The sequence below is a fragment of the Passer domesticus genome, chromosome 24 (assembly GCF_036417665.1).
Source record: "Passer domesticus isolate bPasDom1 chromosome 24, bPasDom1.hap1, whole genome shotgun sequence".
Classification (NCBI taxonomy): domain Eukaryota; kingdom Metazoa; phylum Chordata; class Aves; order Passeriformes; family Passeridae; genus Passer; species Passer domesticus.
The window spans coordinates 1,489,868-1,505,493 of NC_087497.1; the positions used below are offsets into that span (position 1 = coordinate 1,489,868).

A 15,626-nucleotide genomic window follows, 5' to 3' on the forward strand; every position below is an offset into this window, starting at 1 on the left:
GGGTCAGATGGGATACTGGGAAGGAATTCCTGCCTGGCAGGGTGGGGAGGGGCTGGGCTGGAATTGCCAGAGCAGCTGTGGCTGCCCCTGGATCCCTGGCAGTGCCCAAGGCCAGGCTGGACATTGGGGCTAGGAGCACCTGGGACAGTGGGAGTGTCCCTGGGGGTGGCACTGGATGGGATTTAAGGGTTCTCCAACCCAAACCATTCCAGGATTCCATTATTTCACCATTTTCCCCTCTCCATGTGGGAACAGCCTGTGGATGTTCAGCATTCCCTGCTCCAAGGGTGGGCACATCCCACCACTGCCCACAACCAGGGATCTCATCTCCAACTGCTCGTGGCTCAGCAGCTCAGCCTCCAGCCCTCACATTCCTGTTCCATTCCAGGGACCCTTCCCAAAGCACAAATCCAACCTGGCTCCTCACTCCCTCCAGGAATGACTCCTGTGCCCAGCAGAAGGAGCAGAGAAGCTCCAATTCCAACCATTCCTTCTCTGTCCAGCTTCATCCCTTTCACTTTCTCCCTTTACTGACACAACTATTAAAATCACTTTTCAATTTTATTTTTTAAAATAAAAACTTCAATAAAATCCCATTTTTAGCCCCATCCCAAGCTGCTGTTTTCCACAATCAGCAGCCATTCCCACAGCCCCTGGCTCCATTTTTCCAGGCTTTCCTGCAGCCTGGGATCACAGCTGAAATCACATTCACTCAGGCCCACTTAGCTGTCAACCCTGAGCTATTTTTGACAGCCCCACTGATAATCTAATTTGCATTTTATTCCAAAGGCTTTGCTCCATGGGAAAAAGAAAGTAAGAAATGTTAGGAACAATAATTTGTATTTTTTTTTAATACACAGCTCTCTGTTATGGATTAACAAATCTAAGGCCCTTCTGCTGCCACAGATAAATTGGGTGTATCCTTTGCCAGATATCTTTATTTAATTATCTTTAGCATTTCTTGTGGACTAAAACAGATTTGGGGTTAAAAGAATGACTGTGAGTGGCTCCTAAACCTAAGAATTAACATCCCTGAGGATTATTCCAGCTGTTTGTGTTGGTTCCGTGCATGTGGAGGTCAAAGCAGCTCCCTCCCACAAATTGCCATTTCTTACAAAAAATCAGTCTGCTTTAGTCAAGGATGCTTAAATATAATAATAATAAAAGCTTCATTAGCATTTGAATACCTGGCATTGTTCAAAATAAATAAATCTCAGCTATTCCATGCCTGGGTCAGTCAGGATTTCATTTCTCTGTCTGTACCTGGACTTTTTCATCAAGTAACCCCAACAAATGTCACCGAGGAAAATTAAAATCCCCTCAGCCCCACCCCCATCTAAAGCCTGTTATTCTCCATCCACTGCCATTCTACAGCCCTGCAAATGTGACCTTTAAAGGCAGGAAAATGAAGATATTCCCTGTTTCCAGGGCTCCCTGCCCCTGGAGCAGCAGACACAGGGAGCTGGGGACAGCAGCAAGTTAGATTTCATTCCAAATGGCTTCATTCTGGATAAATCTGAACTCCTGGGATGGTTGTGCATTCAAACACTGCAGGGTAATGCTAAACCATGGAAGTTTGGGATATCAGGAGGATTTTTCTCCATGGGAAGGGTGTTCAGGCATTGGAACTGCCCAGGGAGTTTTGGAGTGCCCATCCCTGGAGATGTCCAAGGAATTCCTGGAGGTGGCACTCAGAGCTCTGCTGGGAACAAGGTGGGGACAAGCTGGGGACAGGGCACAGGCTTCACTCAGTGGCCTTAGGGTGCTTTTCCAGCCTCAGGCATCCCAGGATTCTGGGAAGTGTCACACCAAGATTCATTTAAAAGTGAGAAACAGAGGATTCGATCAATGGCTGTGGGCTGGGAGGTGGCACCAGCAAGGCCAGTGGCCTTGGGAGGGACATGGAGGGACTGGTGGGGCTGGCAGCCACAGGGACACAGTCACAGCAGACAGACAGAGGGACAGATCCAGGAGGGACACTGCCACAGGGACACAGAGGGACAGAGCCTGAGCGACACAGCTACGGGCAGAGGGACACAGGGACACAGTCACAGGATACACAGGGACACAGGCAGGGGGACAGAGCCCAAGGGACACAGCAGGACACAAGCAGCAGGGACAGAGGAGCACAGGCAGGAGGACACAGAGGGACACAAGCAGCAGGGACAGAGAGGGACAGCTTGCAGGGACACAGGCAGGGGGACACACTGGGACACAGGCAGAGGGGCACAGGCCACAAGGACACTGCCCACAGAGCCAGAGGGACACAGCCCCAGGGACACAGAGGGACAGAGATGGGGGACACAGCCCCAGGCCCAGGTGGCTCCAGTGTCACTCCGATGTCCCCAGCCCCGGGAGCTGCAGGCCCAGCCTGCGCTGGCAGGAGCGGCGCCTGCTCCGTGCAGAACTGGGTCACTGGGACACGGGCACTGCTGCCAGCTGCAGCTCAAGCCCAGGGGCAGCTCCATACTCCTCCAGAAAGCTGGAGAGGGATTTGTGACACGGGAATGGAGTGACAGCACACGGGGAATGGCTGCACTCACACAGAGGGCAGGGACAGAAGGAATACTGGGATGGAATTGTTCCCAGGGCCCCCAACATCAGCAGCACCTGGAGCTGCTGGAGAGAGCCCAGAGGAACCCATGGAGCTGCTGCAGGGCTGGAGCCCCTCTGGAGCCAGGCTGGGAGAGCTGGGGGTGCTCCCCTGGAGAGGAGAAGGCTCCAGGGAGAGCTCAGAGCCCTGGCAGGGCCTGAAGGGGCTCCAGGAGAGCTGCAGAGGGACTGGGGACAAGGATGGAGGGACAGGACACAGGGAATGGCTGCCACTGCCAGAGGGCAGCCATGGATGGGATCTTGGGAATTGGGAATTGTTCCCTGGCAGGGTGGGGAGGGGCTGGGCTGGAATTGCCAGAGCAGCTGTGGCTGCCCCTGGATCCCTGGCAGTGCCCAAGGCCAGGCTGGACATTGGGGCCGGGAGCAGCTGGGACAGTGGGAGGTGTCCCTGAGGTGGAACAGGATGAATTTTGAGATCCCTTCCACCCAAGCCCTTCCATAATTTCCACCTCCCAGCCAGTGAAACACTCCAGCCCCTCTGCCATCACTCCCTGCACGCCCAGCGTGGCAGTGCCAGGCTGTCCCTCCCTGGCCCCCAGTGCCCACCTTGTGCATGACAATCTTCCTCTGGGCTGGCTCTGCCACGTCGATCATCTTCTGCACCACGTAGTTGGCGTACTGATCCTTCATCATGGTGTATAAGGCACTGTGGGGGCCGTCGTTCATGGTGCACACCTCGTCGATGAGCATGGCCCGCTCCGTGCGCGACGCGTGCGTCACACACTTCTCCACCACATTGCTGCAAGGCACGGCAGCGTCAGCGGGACGGGATGGGAATGGGGAACGGGGAATGGGAAACGGGGAACGGGAAACGGGGAATGGGGAATGGGAACGGGGAATGGGGAACGGGAACGGGGAACGGGAAACGGGGAACGGGAAACGGGGAATGGGAAACGGGGAATGGGAAACGGGGAATGGGAAACGGGGAATGGGAAATGGGGAATGGGAAACGGGGAATGGGGAACGGGAACGGGGAATGGGAAACGGGGAATGGGAAATGGGGAATGGGAAACGGGGAACGGGAACGGGGAATGGGAAACGGGGAATGGGAAACGGGGAATGGGAATGGGGCATGGAAACAAGAATGGGAAATGGGCATGGGGAATGGAAACAGGGAACTGAAAATGGGGAACAGGAATAGGGAATGGGAATGGGGAATAGGAAATGGGCAAGGGCAACTGGTAATGGGGAATGGGAAAGGATCGTGGGGAATGGGAATGGGGAATGGGAACAGGAATGGGAAATGGGCATGGAGAATGGGAAATGTGGAATGGGAAATGGGCATGGGGAATGGGAATGGGGAACTGGAAATGGGGAATGGGCAATGGGATGGGAACTGGGAAGGGGAACAGGAATGGGAATGGTAATGGGAAATGGAATGGGTAAGGAGAGTGGGGAAGGGGGAATGGGGAACTGAGAATGGGAACGGAAATGGGAACTGGAATAGGAATGGAAACTGGGAATGGGAATTGGAATGGGAACTGGGAATGGGAACGGGAACGAGAACTGGGGAATGAGAACTTGGGAATGGGAGTAGGGAACTGGGACTGGGAATGTCTCCTCAGAGCTTTTCACCCAACCCTAAGAAGATCTCATGTGCTGCTACAAGGGCAGGGGATTTGTGCTGGCAGAGCTCAGCAATGTCAAACAGGGCTTGGGATCGCAGTGGGAATTTGGGATCTGCACCAGCTCATATTTCACCCCAATTTGTGCCTTGGGATCTGAGTGGGAATTTGGGAACTGGACCAGTTCAGGCCTGTGTCCATGATGCTCTATGAGGTCAGTGTCCACTCTCACAACAGAGAAGCCAAGTCGTTGTTTTGATTTTCTCCATGCTGGAATGTGGTGGGAATGGACATCCAAGGTTAGAACAACAGGGAACTGCTTTTTCAGGAATGAAAAATCTCAGCCAAGCAGAGGATTTCCAGAATTCCTGAATATATTAATGAGCAGCCTGAGCTCTCTGGAGATCCAGAAGTAGGGTACATGAAAGGGGACCACGAGCTGTGCTGGGCTCATCCCAAGCCCTGCCTGACTCACAGCATCACCCAGCGGGTTTGCTCAGCTCAGGGGACCCTCCACTAATTAATGCTCCAGCTGGAAAGAAGTTTGGGAAAAAAGAACCAGGCAAAGCAGGGAGGAAGAACCTGAAATAACAACGTGAAGCCACTCTCTCCTAATTCTCATTAATGTTCCACTTCCCTCGTGTCCATGGGTACTCTCATCAGAGGAAGGGGGAATTCTGAGCCTTTGAAGAGCTCAGCCTTCATGTTCCAAGGGCTGGAAGCACATCCAGCAGGGATTCACACACGTGGGAAGCACTGCTTTGTCCTGACATCCACAAATACCTGGATCCTGCTTCACCTACATGTGGCTCTGCAGCATCTGGGAATGCTGCAGCTCCCCTCAGAGGGGTCCTTGGATGGGACTCAAAAGGGACACAGCAAAAAGCTGGGAATGACTCCGTGAGTGGAAACTCCTCTGGGAAAAGTGGGATGGATTGTTTCTGCACTGATTTCCCAAATCTCCCCATGGCTGGACACAGCATCCCAGGGGAATGAATGCTCTTCCTATCCAAGGGGCAGTGACAACTTAAACCCCATGAAAATAAACCAGATAAACCAAAACACACAAGAATTCCTGGTTAAATTCAGGAGCTTAGATTAGAACTACCCTCCACATGTCCATCCTCCTCCGTGACACACCTCCATGGCAGACACACCTCAGTTTATAACTGTTATAAATAACATTTTTTTATGAAGCAAAATTAATTTTCACCTCCCCTACACCCACTCCTAAGTCTTTTGCAGCTCTTCCATGTGTCCATGCTCCCAGAGGAGAATTTAAGGAAGGAATCACTACCTGGCAAATTTATGTTGACTCAACACAAGCACGTTGCCTCTGATTTCTGCTACGATCTTGCTCTTATCCTCGGGCCGGCCGTGCTCCAGGACATGCTGGATAACGTAATTCCCATACTGATCCTGGGGGGGGAGACAGCAGAAATGGTCACAAAGTGGATAAGTGGACTAGAAGCATTCCCAGCAAACTGATTCCCAAAGCGCATTCAGAGTTAGAAGTTCAACTAGAGATTAATTATAATATTTACTGTACAAATCAGCTCGATACTTTCTATTTCTGCAAAAAATGTGCATTCTAGAGTGGCACCAGGTGGTAAAAATGATGCATTTTTGTAGAAATTCTATTATTTGTAGAACTCAAAATGATATGCTTGCACAGGGAATGTCCATATTGTGCTTATTTCCAGGTTCAGACCTACCAAATCCCACGTCCTGGAGGGGTGTGCCACAGGTCTGGCTAGGGAACACTGTTGTGAATTTAGGAACTTTCAGACCACAGGATATTTATTTTCCAGTTCAGGGCACCACAGGCATGGCTTGATGACCATGCTCAGCCTCTTCCCACTTCCCAGTGCTGAGCACACAGGACTTGGGCACTGGACCAGCTCATATTTCACCAGTTTGTGCCTTGGGATCTGAGTGGGAATTTGGGAACTGGACCAGGACTAGGTTTGCTGGCTGGGTTTTCTCCACAGGCCCCAAGAGCAGAATCTGTGTAAAATCCTGGCACAGCAGGTTCTCCCAGGGACTGCAGGGAGGAGGGAAGGCAGCCAGGAGGGGGCTGAGCACAGAACCAATTCTTTTTAAGAATTCCAGTGACTTGGCACCTCCTTTTCCCTGGAGTGATCAGCTCCTGGCACCCCTCCTGCTCTTCCCTGCACTGAGAGAAGCACCAGGACATGGGGCCCCCTCAGGAAGGGAGGTGACAACACCCCTGGCACCCCCTGGACCTGTGCCTGTGGGCGAAGCAGGCAGTGCTGGTGAAATTCCTGCTGCTGTGCTCACTCCCATCCCTTTTCCAGGTGGGAATGCTCCCTGCAGGAGCTGTCCCAGCGCTCAGCAGTGACCTGGGCCATTGCAGCCCCTTCCCCACTGACCTGCACCAGCTGCTCCGTGTGCTGGTGGAGCTCCTCCAGGATGGGCAGGGTCTGCTCGGGCAGACAGTGCTCCAGGATCCTCTGGATCACCCGGCAGCCGTAGGGGTGCGTGGACAGAGCAAACACCTGGGGACAGAGCACAGGCAGCAACATGCCTTTAGTTCCTGGGAATCCCAGAAACTGCCAGGATTCCTGCAGGGAATGTCAGCTCCAGGCAGCACCAGCTGCAACTGGAAACACCCACCAGGGATCCAGGCACATCCCATCCCCACCTGGGGAAGTCTCAGCTTTCCCATTCATGAAAAACAAATGGTAAAACCTCTTGATTCATAAAAAAGCCCTGGAACAACCAAGCATTGCTAGAAGCTTGGTTATTCTTTCCAAATAATTCCAGCACATTGTTTGCCAGCACAAATTTTAAGCTATTTAAGAAATGCTATGAGCCAGAAAAGTTAAAAATGCCCAGCAAAGGATTTTTCTCAACTGTTTGGATTTTTTTAAAAGCCTTAACAGTGCTTAGGAGAAGTGACAACAAAGAATCTTTCTCATTTCTAATGGATTAGCAGATCTGTGGTGAGAACATGACACATTTTGTTATTGCTGCTCCGTTTTCTCTCTGAAGCACAAAGTCCCGTTTGGTTGCTTTGATTTAACAACAGCAGCAAATCCAAGCACTGAAGTTTAAATCAACAGTCACACATTTTTAATAACTGGTGAGTAAACCCTGCAGGGAAACAGGGCTCGGAGTGCAATTAACTGCAGAAAATCATCTGGAGGTGCTAAATTTAATCTGCCGTGAGAAGGTTCAGATTAAACTGCGTCAACTGGTCAAGGAAATGTCAGTGCCATCAGCTGAGCTCCCAGAGATGTTTCTGCCTTCCCAAACACCCAGTGGAAAATCCATGCCTAAACTCTAGTCAGGAGCAAGTCTCCAGCCAGAATCCTGTTTGTTTTGACCCAATCAACCAAATCCCCACTTTCCCCAGACTCCCAGCTCCTGCTGTAACAGCCCCTGGCTGACCTCACATCCCTGGGAAGTCCTCAAAACTTCAAAGTGCCCCTGCAAAGCCAATTAAATTGAGGTGGAACACCCAAAAAGCAGTAGTTTTGTACTGGGACCTGAGGCAGGCAGAGTAAAGCCAGCCACAACTATACCCAGAACATGGATTCAGGAGAGGACATCAATAAAAAACCAAAGAACTAAGAGAGTCAAGGACAATTGCCCATTTCTAGATGAAACTCCTGCATTTTCCCTGCTCTGAGGCCCATTCAGCATTGCTCTAAGCCACCTGCACAGACAAGGATCATAATGAAACGTTGCTCTCCTGCGCATCCCCCATTTTCCTCTCTGCTCCCTTCAAAGAGAAACAAATGTGAAATGCACAAAGTTCACCAATTCTTTGGGTTATCAGGGTCACCTGTCACTAAAAGGGGATCAGCCCAGGGCTCAGAACTTGCTGGAATTTTACACAGGCGAGGTGATAATTAAGGAATTAATGAAGTTTAGACATGACTAAGGTACCTCAGCAGCACAAAACTCTGCTCACCAACTTCACTGGGAAGATGGATTAGGGAGAGCCTTGTTTTCCCTCATCACTCAAAAATACTCAATATTCCAGGAGAAAAGACTCATGCAAGGAGTTTTTACTCTGACAGCTCTGCCCAGAAATGGTAACACAGATGTGACCACCAAGGAGTTTCTGGACTCTCACAAGGCTGAATCAACCCTGCAAGCAACAGCTGCTAAAACTGATAATTCCCAGGAGTTGAAGTCCCAGTCACTCTGAGGCTGTTCCAAGCAGGCAGCAGGAGCTGGGCAGGGCCTCACCTGTCCCTTGAAGGCATCAATGATGAACTGCAGGGACTGGGGCTGCACACACTCGATGCACTTCTGCACCACGTGGTTCCCGTTCTGGTCCTTGACGCACTTGAGCACGTGCCCGTCCAGCTCCCGAACCATCTCGTTCTACAGAGGACACAGCACAAACAGAAAGCACCACCAGCATCCCCAGCTCAGAGAGCACAGGAGTGCTGGCCTGGGCAGGAATGGCACAGCAGTGAGGGGTGCTCCCATGGCCAGGAGATGAGGCTTGGCTGGACACAGAAACCAGCAGGGAAAATCCTGCACTGACACCCTGTTAGCAGCCTGGGAGGGGCCCTGGAACAGGAGCTTGGAGCTCCATTCCAACCCAAACCATCCTGGGAGTCTAGGAAGATGAAGCCCTCCTTCTTGATGAGCATCGTCTCCCAAGAATCTAAATTAAAGAAATCCTAATTTCTTTAGGATTAATCCACAGCATTCCTGTGCATCCCCCATTTTCCTCTCTGCTCCCCTTAAAGAGAAGCAAATCTAAAATGCACAAAGTTCACCAACTCTTTGGGTTAACAGGGTAACCTGTCACTAAAACAGGGTCAGCTCTGGGCTCAGAAATTGCTGGGATTTTACACAGGTGGTAATTAAGGAAGTAATGAAGTTTAGATATGACTGATGTACCCCATGTGCAGGGTGGAAGCTTCAATCACAAAAAGAAATGACACTTTGGGGCATTTTAATGCTTTGACAAGATCTGGGTGAATTCAGTTTTATAACTGAACCAAACCCAGGAATTTGGGGAGCACTCAGTACTCAAAAATGCCACTCTGGAGGAGACAGTAAATCCTTGGAGCAGCAGTGCTGGAGCCTGGGAACAACCCTGCTGACACACTTGGCTCAGGCTCAGCCTAAAGGGAAGGACCACTCCTAAATCCTCTTTCATATTTTTAATTTCATAACCTACATTGAGATTCCTGTTACAACCATTCCCAACCCTTCCCAAGCCAGCCTGCCCAGACTATTTTTCATCTCAATTCATTATTCCTAAAACCCTTGAGGAAGTGCTTTATTAATGAGCTCTGAGTGGGGCTATCAGCCACATCTCTCCAAAGCCAGAACGAGGAGCTCCTCATCCATCTCCCTGCAGGAGCGCAGGATGCTGACCCACATAGCAATAACTCAGTGAATATTAAAGGCAAAACTCTTCCTTCAAGGGATTTAAACATCTCTCTTAATTCACCTTCATTTTCAGTTTTCCCTACACACATGATCTGCTTCCAGGGAATTAACAGAGAAGCAGCCCCATGGCCAGGGAAGGGGAACAAGGAGGTGACAATGACAACCAAGGACAGTGGCACGGACTCGTCACACACAAGGAGCACCACAAACATGCCAGGAACAAACCAAGGGAACACCAGGCACAAGAGGAACAGGAGGGGACAGCTCAGGAACATCAAACATCAAGAAGAAAGTTAAAATTGAAACTTACAATTACCTGCTGGTCTGGGGGGATGAACTCCAGGGCCTTCTGGATCACCCTGCAGCCGTACATCTGCAGGGCCAGGGACAGCACGTGCCCACGGATGCGCTCTGCCAGCGCCAGCTTCTGCTCCAGGCTGCCAAACTGGGACAGGAGAAACAGTCACTGCAAGGACAAACCCCTGCCCTGGCCACTGGCACTGCCCTCCCACCCTGGAGGCAGGAGCTGCCCATGGAGAAGGATGAAAGATCAGCTCCAGGGGAAAGGGGTGAACTGGCCCAGCCAGACGTGCTCTGTGTCTGCCTGCAAACCCCAAAGGGGCTGGGGCCACCAGGGTGACCAACAACCCTGGACAGGTCACAGCCCCAGGGCTGCCAGAGCTCCACAGTGCTGGGACAATGGCTCAGGCATGCACAGGGTGGGGTGGGCAGGGCCAGGAGCTGGATTCGATCCTTGTGGGTCCCTTCCAGCTCAGGAGGTTCTGTGATTCTGATTCTCAGTTACTGGGCAGAAGCACCAGGAACACCTGGACCAGACCAGTGTCCAGAGAGAGGGGTGGAGGGACACAACACCTTCCCAGCAGCTGCTGTTACTGGAGAAGTTTCTCCCTTGTTCCCAAGTCCAGGAGCACTGACAGCTCAGCACAGCACCCTGGACAAGTTGTGCTGGATCTGCACCTCACAGAATGCCAGGGGGGTTTGGGCTGGAAGGGACCTTAAGGCTCAGTTCATTCCAACCCCCATCCACTTCCCACTGGAAATTTACATCTCCTGAACATTGCTGTTTATCACAAGACATTTTGCTTTTTGAAGTGTTTCTTTTCAGATGAATCTGAGTCCTACCCCTCAGTCACCCCAGCAAGAAAGATCCAACAGCTTGTGGGGAGGAGATGGTGCCAGTGCTGAAGGTTAGCCACGGGTTTAGCCTCAAGGCAGGGTTTTCCAGGCTCATCCAACACCTCAGCACAGCATGAACCACAGGAAGAGCTGCAGGGGAGGGCAGACTCACCTCAAAGAACTTCTGAATGACGTAATTCCCAAACACATCCACCATGAGCTGATAGGCTGCCTGCAGGATCTCGTTGAACACCAGCTGACGCTCTGCTGGGGTGGCACGCTCCAGTTTCAGCTGAATAAATCTGAAAAGCAGGCCTTGGAGTGATGCCACGGGCACATCTGTTCATTCAACCCCTTCCCAAAGCCTCACCCATGTGTTCCAGAAATGACCATGAAAAATCCTATTATGGCGTGAAGATTAAGCACGTTCATTAACTTAAGCTTCCTATCACAAGTTAAATATTCAAATTTAAGACATTTTGGTCATCCACAACTTGCAAGGCTCTTGCAAACACAGCTATTTTATCCACCCATCTGAAAGCTCGGGGTGGTCACAGCCATGAGGTGCATGGCCACACGTTGGAATCTTCATTCCAAGCAAAGCAGATCTCAATGCAGTCATGGAGGATGGCCTCGTGTCCAGCTGGCTTTTAAAATGGATTTAGCTGTGCCAGCAGGATGAGTGAGCAAACCACAAAGCATGGAAGCTCCTTTTCAAAGAATTCACACAATCACTGGGATGGAAGAGACCTTCAAGCTCATCGAGTCCAACCCAGCCCCAACACCTCAACTCAACCCTGGCACCCAGTGCCACATCCAGGCTTGTTTTAAACACACCCAGGGATGGGGACTGCACCACCTCCCGGGCAGAACATTCCAGAACTTTATCAGTCTTTGCATGAAAAACTTCTTCCCAATATCCAACCTGTATTTCCCTTGGTGCAGCTCGAGGCTGTGTGCTCTGGTTGTGTCAGTTCCTGGAGAAAGAGCCCAGCCCCAGCTGAGCACAGGCACCTTTCAGGAGCTGTAGAGTGATGAGGTCACCTGAGCCTAAATCTGAGGCGGAATTCCTGCTACCAGCACCTGTCCCCAACCCTACACAACATTCCTAGGCATGCACAGGGTGGGATCGTTGGGGTGCCTGAGCAGGGCCAGGAATTGGACTGGACAATCCTTGGGGATTCTGAGCGTGACACTGGCTTGACTGTCTTGCTTATTCCCTGGTGTGCCTCAGCTTGGGGAAGCGGGACAAAACACAACTGTGAAACTCAACTGTGAAACACAACCAACAAAACACAACTGCAAAATGGAACCAACAAATCAACAACCACAAAACAATCGCAAGACACAACTGCGAAACTCAAGCAGCAAAATGGGACCAACAAAATAACAACCAATAAAACTGCAAAACTCAACCAGGAAAATGGAACCAACAAAACAATAACCAATAAAACTGCAAAACTCAACCGCGAAATGGAACCAACAAAACACAACCACAAAACTCAACTGTGAAACTCAACCAACAAAACACAACTGTGAAACACACGGATGGATACTCCCGCGAGGAGCAGCCGTGCCCAGGCTGCCCAGCCCACCTGGATCCGTGCTGATCCTGGGAGAACTCCATGATGTGGCCCGCGATCTCGCGCAGCTGCAGGTTGGGGTAGCGGTTGTTGCGGAAGTCCTCGAGCAGGCGGCTGCGGCCCGAGGGCATCACGTCGGACATGCCGTAGCGCAGGCGGGACGAGGGGAACAGCGTGCTGCTGGGGCTGAACAGGCTGGAGGCGCTGCTGGCACTGCGGTACTTGGCCTCCGCCCCCGGCGCCGCCGAGATGTAGCGGCCGCTGCCGTTCGTCAGCCCCCCTGCGAGGGAACAGGGATGGATGGGATGAGGGAACGGATGGGATAAGGAAATGGGGCAGGGATGGGATGAGGGAACAGGGCAGGGATGGGGTAAGGGAATGGATGGGATAAGGGAAAGGGGCAGGGATGGGATAAGGGAACAGGGCAGGGATGGGATAAGGGAACGGATGGGATAAGGGAACAGGGATGGATGGGATAAGGGAATGGATGGAATAAGAGAATGGGGCAGGGATGGGATAAGGGAACAGGGATGGATGGGATAAGGGAACGGATGGGATAAGGAAACAGGGCAGGGATGGGATAAGGGAATGGGGCAGGGATGGGATAAGGGAACAGGGATGGATGGGATAAGGGAATGGATGGAATAAGGGAATGGGGCAGGGATGGGATAAGGGAACGGATGGGATAAGGAAACAGGGCAGGGATGGGATAAGGGAATGGATGGAATAAGGAAACAGGGCAGGGATGAAATAAGGAAACGGGGCAGGGATGGATGGGATAAGAGAAGAGGACAAGGACAGCATAAGGGAATGGGACAGGGATGGGATAAGGGAATGGGGCAGGGATGGGCCTCATAGGGACACAGATGTGACACTGGATCCCTGAGTTCTGTTCCAGCATGAGTGGGGTCTGACATTCAGCTAAGCAGGACTTTGAGATGGGATTTCTAAGAGAATTTCTAGGTGGGATTTCTAGGCAGGATTTCCTCACTGGGAGGGTGTTCAGGCACTGGAACCACCCAGGGAAGTTTGGAGTCCCCATCCCTGGGGGTGCTCAAGGAATTCCTGGGCATGGCACTCAGCTGGGTTAGTTGATCAGTCACAGGTGGGACTCAAAGGGCTTTTCCAACCTCCAAAGGGCTTTTCCAACCTCCACGACCCCATTTTGTGATTCCTGACCGAGCTGAGTGAGCTGCCCACCAAGGAGTTGAGATGGGGATGTGTCCAAGCATCTGTGGCACTGCTGGATTAGGGTGGGGACAACTACAGACTCCATGCAAGGACTCTGATAATCCCTTCTAAACCAAGATATTCTGTGATTCTGACTCTATTAAATAACATCAGATCTGTGTCTGAGGCTTTCTGACAGAGTGTAACAATTTCTGTTCCTCCTCCTGTGTCCAAAGTGTCTGAACCAGGCCAGTGGCAATCCCAACACTCCCAAATTTTATCTTTTTTGCTGTTTCCACTGCCTTTGCCTCCATCCTCTCCTGCTGCCCTGGCAAGGACTGAGTTAAAAGAAGTGTGCTGGGGGATAAATATAAAAGTATTAAAAATGTGGATATAAAAGCACAAATCACTATTAAACAGGTAAATATAAATAAATTAAAACCAAGAAAGGTTTTAAACCCATGTGCTTTCACAAATGGCTGAAATATCTGCAGCCACATTAACAGAGATGCTGTGGGACCCCAAACATGGGGAATATGGGGACAGGTGATGCTTCATCCCAGAAAGAGAAGCTTTGACAGGAACAAATTTGAACCTTCCAGTGCTGTTTCCCTGCTTGCAATTTTTCAGGATGTGGCAGAGGATTTGATTTCTGCCTTTCCTGCAGGGCTTGGGATCCCTCTGCTGGTGCAGGAGGAGCCTGCATGGATTTTCCAGGGTGGAACAAAGTCCTTCCAGGGAACACATCCTGATCACACAGGGACCTGCAGGGTTGAGGTGAGGCAGGGGAATCCCAGGGAAATGAGCTGCAGGAATCTGTGCCACGAAGGGGAGAGCCCCAAGGAAACCTTCGCAGAGTTGGCTGCAGAAAGGCAGCTCCTGGCAGCTGGGCTGGAATTCAAATATTCCATAAAAACAGAGCTGAGGGACCTGCACTCTTTGGCCATTGACACCTGGAGGAAGCACCCATGCAGGAAACTGGAGGAGAATTCTGTATCTGATAACAGACTGATTAACTACTAATTCTGACCTCCGTGGCTCACTTCCAGCTCAGGATATTTTGTGATTCTACATCTCTGAGCTGGGCAAATTTCTCTAGAGCTGGTGCCAGAACTCTCCTTTCCCAAGGAAGGGGAAGACCCTTTTTCCTCCTGTTTTTTCCCAAGGAAAAGGAGAGCTGAGAGCTCCTTGTGCTGCCTTGCAATGGAGTGTCCAGCACCTCCTGCACCCCAACTCCAACAATGAGCAACAACTCCCAAAAGCCACCAGGTGATATTCCTGATATTCCTGTCTCCTGGAGAAGCAGGATGGCCACAGGAAGAGTAAAGCACTTCCCAGGTGAGGAAAGCCAGGAAGGACAAGCTGAGCAATGGGGCATCGATGCTTCCCACACATCTGGAACTCTCACAATTGCCACTTTTGGCTCTAACAACTGGAGCAAAGTTAAGAGTTGGTACTGAAGTGGAAAATGGTTCCTGATGGGAAAGGGGAGGGTTTGGCACTCAGGCTGTTATCTCTTGGTGAAGAGCACAATCAGTACAGAAAATCTGTCAGAGGTTTTCTGAGAAAGCCCCAATCACTTGGAGATTCAGAGTGACTCCACTTTCCCCCCTGTCTGTCTTTCCTGATGGGAATGCTGACTGCAGGTTTCCCCAAGATACTCAACATCATCCTGATATCACAGAGATCCTGTGGGGAACAAGCTTCCTAAATCACAATTCTGAACCCCACCAAAGGCCTGAAATAATAGGGTGCCTCCGGCTCCTCTGTGCCAGGGCTTGGACATATCCCAGACTTGAGTGGGATTTTACCAAAAACTACAAAGAAACTTCTGCTTTTTCCTCTGGAGCCAGGCTGGGAGAGCTGGGGGGGCTCCCCTGGAGAGGAGAAGGCTCCAGGGAGAGCTCAGAGCCCTGGCAGGGCCTGAAGGGGCTCCAGGAGAGCTGCAGAGGGACTGGGGACAAGGATGGAGGGACAGGACCCAGGGAATGGCTGCCACTGCCAGAGGGCAGCCATGGATGGGATCTTGGGGATTGGGAATTGTTCCCTGGCAGGGTGGGGAGGGGCTGGGCTGGAATTGCCAGAGCAGCTGGGGCTGCCCCTGGATCCCTACTTGTGGAACTAGAGAGAAATCAGGGAATGGTTTGGGGTGGGAGAGACCTTAAATCTCATC

General features: G+C 51.3%; 1 protein-coding gene across 6 annotated transcripts in view; it reads right to left on the reverse strand.

The window, feature by feature from the left end:
- Positions 1–15,626, reverse strand: part of PUM1 (pumilio RNA binding family member 1) — an 82,072-nt gene that overhangs the window by 2,503 nt on the left and 63,943 nt on the right. For 3 of the 6 annotated variants that reach the window (XM_064398697.1, XM_064398696.1, XM_064398695.1), the window contains exons 15-21: positions 12,296–12,563; positions 10,873–11,002; positions 9,880–10,008; positions 8,400–8,537; positions 6,572–6,697; positions 5,476–5,597; positions 3,160–3,352 (exon numbers count right to left, since the gene is read on the reverse strand). In XM_064398697.1, the coding sequence (XP_064254767.1) occupies positions 3,160–3,352; positions 5,476–5,597; positions 6,572–6,697; positions 8,400–8,537; positions 9,880–10,008; positions 10,873–11,002; positions 12,296–12,563 (1,106 nt within the window). Of the gene's footprint in view, positions 1–3,159; positions 3,353–5,475; positions 5,598–6,571; positions 6,698–8,399; positions 8,538–9,873; positions 10,009–10,872; positions 11,003–12,295; positions 12,564–15,626 lie in introns of all 6 variants that reach the window. The other 3 variants (XM_064398694.1, XM_064398693.1, XM_064398692.1) reach the window with 1 other exon arrangement.